The 9,382-nt window shown below is 43.1% G+C and overlaps 1 protein-coding gene across 9 annotated transcripts in view; it reads left to right on the forward strand.

Annotated features, from left to right (window-relative positions):
* The window catches only part of ARID1B (AT-rich interaction domain 1B), a 500,120-nt gene extending 496,014 nt beyond the window's left edge, over positions 1–4,106 (forward strand). For all 9 annotated transcript variants that reach the window (XM_064292621.1, XM_064292627.1, XM_064292638.1 and 6 more), the window contains one exon: positions 1,897–4,106. In XM_064292621.1, coding sequence (XP_064148691.1) covers positions 1,897–3,621 — 1,725 coding nt within the window. In that variant the 3' untranslated portion in view covers positions 3,622–4,106. The remainder of the gene's footprint in view (positions 1–1,896) is intronic.
* Positions 4,107–9,382: the final 5,276 nt, after the last annotated feature.

A 9,382-nucleotide genomic window follows, 5' to 3' on the forward strand; every position in this document is an offset into this window, starting at 1 on the left:
GGTTACTTTGAAACCCTCATTGAAAAGCCAGCTACTTTGAAATGCGTTTAAAATCCTCCTTTGTTCAGAGCTGGGCTTCCTATAGCTTCCAACATAACAGCTAGAAGAGAGAAGGGGAAGTGAGACTTAGGGAAAATGCCCAAGGGGCAACTGGGCTGCAGACTTGTAAAGAAATATTTAAAAACAAAATGAGAAAAAGTAGCTTTCCCTACTGCTTATGAGTAACTCTGCTTGGCGAGGCAGGGTACAAAAAACCTAATTTCCTTGCTTCGGTGGAAACGAGACCAACATTTCCTGTTTCCTCTTCCTTCTCTCATTTAAGTCCTCGCTATAGCCCTGAAAGGCAATTTTTCAGTTGATAGGAAGTATATTAATAAGGTCATAAACATGGCATGAAGTGTTTTCATGGAAAATAAGTACTGAAGAAATTTACTCTGCCTTTGCTAGAGTAATTAACTTGAATCCTTTTGTTTAGGGGCACTGCTAACCAAAAGGTCGGCAGTTCGAATCCACCAGCCACTCCTTGAAAACTCTACGGGGCAGTTCTGTTCTGTCCTATAGGGTCACTGTTTGAGTTGGAATTGACTCAACAGCTCTGGGTTTGGTTTGTTTTTTTGGTTGTTGATCACACATTTTCATAATTAAAAGTGCTTTGTCAATTTCTCCTTTTCACCTGGGAAAAAAGTAAACTTGAGGGGGAAAGAAACAACCAAACGTCCTTTTCAGAAATGATACCCTCGGTATCTTAAAAGCGAGTGCTTTATAGTTGATGCTTGGGTTTCCTCTTACTTCTTAGTGATTATTTTAAACCCACGTTTAAGACTCTGACAGCAGGCTATAAAAGTGAGGTTGATTTCCGCAGCACTTACCGTTAAAGAATCCTTTTTATTACTTATTCTCCATCCTCCCTACATGTGGTGGTGTTTGTGTTCGGGAAAGGGACTGAGTAGTTGCTGATCATAGAGAATATTGTTTTCTTCTTGATATAAGCATTTCCTTAAAAAGAACCAAAACCGGCTCTCAGAGCCCATCACTTTCTCTGAGTGCCTTTTGCCTTTCAACTGAAGTTGTGAATAACTGAAATGAAAAATTACATTCTGTGAAATGTTCTGATTCATTTGTCAGGGACTAAATTGATTTATTTTTAACTTTCAGTGTTTATGAGCTACTGTGTTGCCAAAATTATCTTCTCTAAAAGATATATGGAGAACGTAAATTAGGGTAACCTATTTTTTTTTATGGCACCTGAGACAAAAATAACCATAAAATCCTAAGAATAATAACCATAAAAATCCAGGCAAGCAAGTGTTGGGCAAATAATAGAAGAGAATCACTTTGGGTGAACAAGTCTATAAAATTTACACCCCCCACTCTTCTAGTAATGCACGCGTTGTGTCTGACTCACAAAAAAAGGTGAAGAAAACCACCAAGGGCTCCTTGTCTACAGCATTAGAAATAAGAAAATAGAGTAATACAGTGAAACCTGTGAGAGCCAGGTCTTGCAAGTTTGCTGCCTCTGACAAGGTGCACTCTTAACCGCTTTTCTGTCTCTCTTTTTAAAAGTGGAAAATATTTGCGTTTTCCTTCTCTGAGGGTTTTCCTTCTCTGAGGGTTCCAGCTTTCCCAGGCTTTACTGTAGAAAGTGAATCTGCATAGTGCAGGGAAGTGAATGGCAAATAGGAAACAGGGTGACTGTTGGTTTAGTCAGTAATGTGAAATGCAGGGAGCTAGTTCTAACTGATACAGACTTGATCTTTCTTAGCCTAGCCAAAAGGAATTAAAACAATGAGACAAATCATAAAATGCACTGATAGCTGTCAGGAATTGCTCCTTCCTCAGCCCTAGACAATGTTGTGACAGCCTGTCTATTCTTGTGCTTCTCCTTCTCCTCTCTAGCTGTCTGGATTTCTCGAGCTTTTGGTAGAGTACTTTAGAAAATGCCTCATCGACATCTTTGGAATTCTCATGGAATATGAAGTGGGAGACCCCAGCCAAAAAGCCCTTGATCACGCTGCAGTGAGGAGGGATGAGAGCCAGGCCTTGGCCGATGATCCTGGGAGAGAGGAGGAAGATGCTGAATGTCTCGATGACGAGGACGACGAGGAAGATGAGGAAGAGGAGGACAGCGAGAAGGCAGAAACCGACGACCAGAGCAGCATGGCTTTCCCCTCTCCCGACGCCACTGCGGCTCCAAAGGAGAAGCCCAAGCAAGCGAGCAGGTTTGACAAGCTGCCCATAAAGCTGGTCAAGAAGAACAGCCTGTTTGTGGTGGACCGCTCCGACAGGCTGGGCCGCGTGCAGGAGTTCAGCAGTGGTCTCCTGCACTGGCAGCTGGGCGGCGGGGACACCACCGAGCACATCCAGACGCACTTCGAGAGCAAGATGGAGATTCCGCCCCGCAGGCGTCCACCTCCCCCTCTGAGCTCGGCGGGTAGAAAGAGAGAGCAGGAAGGGAAAGGGGATGCTGAGGGGCAGCAGGAGAAAAGCATCGTCGCCACCATTGATGACGTGCTGTCAGCCCGTCCAGGGGCACTGCCTGAGGACGCCCACCCCGGGAACCAGGCCGAGAGCAGCAAGTTTCCCTTCGGCATCCATCAGGCCAAGAGCCATCGGAACATCAGGCTGCTGGAGGACGAGCCCCGGAGCCGTGACGAGACGCCCCTGTGCACCGTCGCGCATTGGCAGGACTCTCTGGCCAAGCGCTGCATCTGCGTGTCCAACATCGTCCGGAGTTTGTCCTTTGTGCCTGGCAACGACGCCGAGATGTCCAAACATCCGGGCTTGGTGCTGATCCTGGGGAAGCTGATCCTCCTTCACCACGAACACCCTGAGAGGAAGCGAGCCCCGCAGACCTATGAGAAGGAGGAAGATGAGGACAAGGGGGTGGCCTGCAGCAAGGATGAGTGGTGGTGGGACTGCCTCGAGGTGCTGAGGGACAACACACTGGTCACACTGGCCAACATTTCCGGGCAGCTAGACTTGTCGGCTTACACGGAAAGCATCTGCTTGCCAATCTTGGATGGCTTGCTGCACTGGATGGTGTGCCCGTCCGCAGAGGCGCAAGACCCCTTTCCGACCGTGGGGCCCAACTCGGTCCTGTCGCCTCAGAGACTTGTGCTGGAGACCCTCTGTAAACTCAGCATCCAGGACAACAACGTGGACCTCATCCTGGCCACGCCCCCATTCAGTCGCCAGGAGAAATTCTATGCTACGTTAGTTAGGTACGTTGGGGATCGCAAGAACCCAGTCTGTCGAGAAATGTCCATGGCGCTTCTATCGAACCTCGCCCAAGGGGACGCGTTAGCAGCCAGGGCGATAGCTGTGCAGAAGGGAAGCATTGGAAACTTGATAAGCTTCCTGGAGGACGGGGTCACGATGGCCCAGTACCAGCAGAGCCAGCACAGCCTCATGCACTTGCAGACCCCGCCCCTGGAGCCACCTAGCGTGGACATGATGTGCAGGGCAGCCAAGGCGTTGCTGGCCATGGCCAGAGTGGACGAAAACCGCTCCGAGTTCCTCTTGCACGAGGGTCGGTTGCTGGATATCTCGATATCAGCGGTCCTGAACTCTCTGGTTGCGTCTGTCGTCTGTGATGTACTATTTCAGATTGGTCAGTTATGACACAAGTGAGAAGGCACGCATGTGTGAGTGAAGATTAGAGGGTCACATAGAACTGGCTGTTTTCTGTTCTTGTTTATCCAGTGTAGGAAGAAGGAAAAGAAAATCTTTGCTCCTCTGCCCCGTTCACTATTTACCAATTGGGAATTAAAGAAATAATTAATTTGAACAGTTACAAAATTAATATTTGCTGTCTGTGTGTATAAGTACATTTTTTTTTTTTTTTTAACCAAAGTTGCTGTCTAGTGCATTCAAAGGTCACTTTTTGTTTTTCATAGATTTTCTTTTTTAGTGTTCTTTTCCATGTTGTATTGCATTTTTGGGGGGAAGCAAATTGACTCTAGAGAAAAAATATTGTGGTAACACATGCTAAGATGGGAAAATTTCACCACGCTGAGGCAAAAAGGGTGCAAAATGATCAATTTCCTATACGTTTTATTTTTCAGATCAGGAAAAAAAAAAAAAACCTGTATCCAATCACCCAAAGCTCTGTGCAATAGAAACTTCTAGAGATGTAGGTATAGGGGCTCAAAGAGGTATGTCAGTCAGACTATGGAATGATACTGGTCTCTCCACAGGAAAATGGTTACATTAGGCTAGGAGCAAAAATGACATTTTCTAAGTTACGATTGAAAATACATACCTGGCAACGATCAACACAAACTGCTTCCTCACCACTACGGTCATGTCGCTTTCTGTCCTCTGACCTTCCACATGACAGTTCTTCACAATTCCTTTCATCATTTTTTAAATTTTTTTTTTTTTTTTTTTTTACTGCCTGTGGGCTGTGATGTATATAGAAGTTGTACATTAAACATACCCTCATTTTTTCTTTTCTTTTTTCTTTTTTTTTTTTTTTTTTAGTACAGAGTTTTTAGTTTTTTTTTCATGATGTGGTAACTACGAAGTGATGGTAGATTTAAATAATTTTTTATTTTTATTTTATATATTTTTTCATTAGGGCCATATCTCCAAAAAAGAAAAAGAAAAAAAAAAAGGAAGAAAAAAGAGAAAAAAAAAAAGAAAAAATACAAAAAACAAAAACAAAAAAACGACAAAAAAAAAAAAGAGGGTGATGTACAAGTTTCTGTATGTATAAAGTCATGCTCTATTTCGGGAGAGCAGCTGATCACAATTTGCTTCATGAATCAAGGTGTGGAAATGGTTGCATATGGATTGATTTAGGAAATGGTTACCAGGACAGACAAAAAAGAGAAAAAAATACAACTAAAAGGAAGAAACACAACTTCAAAGATTTTTCAGTGATGAGAATCCACATTTGTATTTCAAGATGATGTAGTTTAAAAAAAGGAAAAAAACTTGATGTAAATTCCTCCTTTTCCTCTGGCTTAATGAATATCATTTATTCAGTATAAAATCTTTATATGTCCCACATGTTAAGAATAAATGTACATTAAATCTTGTTAAGCACTGTGACGGGTGTTCTTGAATACTGTTCTAGTCTCCTTACGGTGGTTTCATAGCAACCAAGCTGTTTACAAGAAATAGGGAAACACGACAGTGTGCTAAACGGTCCCTTATTGTGAAACCTTAAGGTCAGAAGGGACCCTTAGAGGTTACCTACTTTACAGAGCAACAGTTTGGCTTTCTCAATTTAGCTAATTAGTCTTTCTTTGAAGCAATTAACTCTAACGACATTGAGGTATGATCATTTTCAGACTCTGTGGGAGATGGCCACCAACATAGCTAAGGTGAACTCTCCAACAAGCTCCCGAGCCTGAAAATGTAACATCGTGCCTTTTACTAACCCCATCTCAATTTTAATCAAAGCTCAGCCTTTTCCGTGTTTCGTCTGTGTGCCTCAGAGTTATTTTGCTTTTCATTTCCTCCACTTTGTATGATATTTATTGTGCAATGTTAAAAAAAAAAATGTTACATTGTATGTGGGGTACATAGTGCAAAGTGATGATTTCTATTTCAGGGCATATTCTCATATTCCTTCCAAACTGGTGCACGGGGGCTTTTAATGCTATTCACCTCTAATTTAAACTTCCTGTTCCTGGGTCATTGACTGTTACTGTGTAAAGATCTCTTTGGAACTGCTGCGTAATTACACTGTTAGTGGACTCCCTTCTTATTCTGACCCTACCTCTTCATACCACCCTACCACTCACAAGATACGCACTCACCAGCCCCTTCGGCATACCTGTTCTCTTGGTTCACATCACTCACAGTAATGTATGGAGGGGTTAGACAGGAACATGCAGTTCCAATCAGTGCAAAACATAATTCTTTAATGCCACGAGAAAAACTTTTTTTTCTGCAAGCAGCCTCATCATCTCTCAGCTCCCACCTTACTTATTCAAACAGTCATCTTAGATAACAATGCAGCCAAATACATGTTGAATTAAAAACCCATTTATAATTCTACTTTAAATACATCTGCTTGCAAAGAACAGATTTCAGTGCTTCGAGCTTAAGATACGGAGTTGTGTAAGAGGACATTCAATATTCTAATTTCTCGCTTACAGAGTGTGAATAAAAGGTGTATACAAACTCTGAAGCTATCTAATACCCCAATTTTTTTGGTCAATCAAAAGAGTAAACTCATTATGGAGACTGTTGTTGTCGTGGTTTGAGTTGTAATCACTATCTAGAGTCTGACCCTTGAACATCAGGTTCTTAGACACCGCGCAGTCCCTCACCTAATCCAGGAAGACATAGGTATCCTTTTTCCACCGTCACCCAGAATCAGGGCTTATGAAACCTGTGAAGACCTTCCAGCCTGCTTGAGATCACCTTGCCTACAAACTGAGTTACTGTTCTGTCTTAAAAACTAGTTTTTTCTTTTTTCCTATGAGGCTTTTCAGAAATTTACAGGATGCCCATACTTCAAATGTGTACAAAAAAAAAGATAAAAATAAAGGTGCAAAGAAAGTTTAGTATTTTGGAACCGTGCTATATGGTTGAATCTGTTGGTATTTGAGTGGATTTGTTTAATGTCACAAAAGAGATCTGATGGGTGCCATCTGCTTAGAAGAAGTTATCTAACATGTTTTGTTCGAGGTTGAGAATGATAGAGAATCAGTTTTCATGATGCATGTAGCCTATCCAAAGACAAGTTAAGTTCGTTTGTTTTTGAGTTATGTTGTTGTTGTTGTTAGGTGCCGTCGAGTCGGTTCCGACTCCCAGCAACCCTGTGTACAACAGAACGAAACACTGCCCGGTCCTGCGCCATCCTTACAATCGTTATTATGCTTGAGCTCATTGTTGCAGCCACTGTGTCAATCCACCTTGTTGAGGGTCTTACTCTTTCCACTGAAAAGAATAATTTTTTTAAGGGGGTACAGGCAGTCTTATAATACAATGCAAGCTATTAACTACCTCTTTTATGAAAAGAAGCCCGCCTCTGCCCTGAAATGTATCCATTTAATCTGTTGGAAGTCTGTCTTTCCAAATCAGCCTATCAAACCACACGTACCATTTCCCATGTTTGTTCTTCTGCAAGGAAGCAAAGAAGGCATTGTAAATGAACCAGAATGAATCCAAATAGCGCATTTTCTTCCTGCTGAGTTTTGTTTTACTTCTTTACCTGGAGAGCCACAGCTCAGCCACCTTCCAGCTCCTGCTCCTCCCCCGAGCACACACTTCAGCCCTTACCTGCAAGGGCTCAGACACACAGGCCTGCCCCAGGATGGTCACTGGGCTTTGCTGTGTGTGACTTCTCTTTGGCTCTCCTATAAATCTTAACCTCATAATCAGGTGAGCTTTTAGAAATGTAAATGACAGTATAATCTGCTAAGATGCCCATCATTTGTTAAGTCAGCAGGGATGTATCAACGTGTACCAGGCTCTGTGCTAGGCTCTGGGGACCCATCAACAAACCAGCAAAGGCCCTGTTTCAATTACATCCTGGTCTTTCCTGTCAAACAATTACAGAAATAAGCGCATCTTGCAAATAGAGTGTTTTATGCATTGAAAACCTGCAGTACGTTTTTTCAAATAAAATGTGGCCCTACCTATTGTGAAGCAGGGTATGGTGGACTGAAAATCAAGAGAATCCTGTCACGTCTCAGCTGTAGCATGACCTGTGAACTTAGATGTGTGTGTCTACACAAAGTAGTAGGATGAATGGCTCTCTGAGGGCCCGTCCAGCTCTAGAATGCTTTCCTAAAGCACCTGGGGGCCTTTCTGCTCGTTCACATGCTGGTGCTTAGGAGTTCCGAAGTGGAGGAAGCATGAAGTCAGCAGCCTGGCCCCAGTGGTTCCCAGGCTACAAGCGAAGCCCTTGGAAATCCAGGAGGTGACTGAAATTGAAAAAGAAGACATTGTTTTAGGCCATCCATGCTCTTCAGTCCCCAGCCTCCAGCTGCTCCCTATACCCCCCCATCTCTGTGCTCTGCCCCTTGGTGTCCAGCCCTGGTTTTGCTTTGTGATAAGCCAAGTGCTGTAATCTCTTCAAGGACCAAAGTCAAATTACTAAACCCATTCACTTTGCATTTGAGGGTGAGTTGGGGGAGGACCATCAAATGTGTCCAAAAGGTATGAGACTTAATTTTCTATTACCTGAATGTGACTTTAGGGACTTAACAGCTTTTGCACAACTTTTTCCGATGTGTATTCTAAAAAGCAAGACATCTCAAAAAAGATCTCCTCACATATTCTCCTCTTGGCGACCTCTAATCCAATATTACCATATTAAAGGCTCAGACAAATCCTGCAGAAAAGAAACTGGTTCTCCCAAGCATTTCCTGACTGAATTAACCTTGGAACTTTTTTTTTTTTTTTAATCCTATAAACATGCTACAGAGCTTTGGGAGATACCTGCCTTAACCAAAGACCATGCCTGACTTTTCTCCTCAACTTTTATAGTCTTCCTTTATCCACAGTGCATTCTTATTCCTTACACTGAAATTGAGATGTCCTCATAGAAGGAGAGAGTGTAGTGTCTTACTCTCTGTGTGACCTCGAGCAAAGTATTGCGCTGGCCATGGGCTACTGGTGCCACTGAGCAGTCTCTGTTAACCAGGTAGGGTCCAATGTCCTTCAGGCACTGTAATGTGCTACTTAAAAGATTAAGGAGCTTGACTTGCCCTGGTGGCACAGTGGGTAAGAGCTTGCTGCTAACCAAAAGGTTGACAGTTCGAATCCATGAGCTGCTCCTTAGAAATCCTGTGGGGCAGTTCTGCTCCATCCCATAGGGTTGCTAGGAGTCAGAATTGACTCAGCGGCAGCGGGTTTTTGGAATTATGGTAAGGTTATCTCTAAAAGAAGGGTGTCAGATGTTTGGACAAGGCCACAGTTTTCCGCAGATACACCGCTGACCATCCTGGGTTAATAGAAACTGCTCAGTGGCACCATACGCCAGGGCCAATGAAATACTTGCCATACCCTAGTTATGCCTCTGCCATTTCCTTACCTGTAATATGGAGGTAACACAGCTTTCGTGAAGAGTAAACTAGATAATACCGTACAAAGACCCTGTAATGTAAGTAATCAGTATGTATTAATTCTAAACATATTTTGTATCTCCACCCTCCATTTGGTGAACGCCCTGAAGAATGCTTCACATAATTTTAAGACAACACCTAAGAGAATATCTTCCCATTTTCATAGCTAGTACCTCAGCCCCTTTGTGGCTATTTTTGGTTTTCTAGTAAAAGCCATAAAGGCTTAGCCTACTGATTGCCTGTGATCAGTGCCAAGAGTGATTCTGTATCATTTCCCAGTTGAGTGGCAGTTTTGGATGTCAAATATGGAGAGGCAGGGGAAGCCCCCAGCTTTACTTGTACAGACCTGGGGG

The sequence above is a fragment of the Loxodonta africana genome, chromosome 1, assembly GCF_030014295.1.
Source record: "Loxodonta africana isolate mLoxAfr1 chromosome 1, mLoxAfr1.hap2, whole genome shotgun sequence".
NCBI lineage: Eukaryota > Metazoa > Chordata > Mammalia > Proboscidea > Elephantidae > Loxodonta > Loxodonta africana.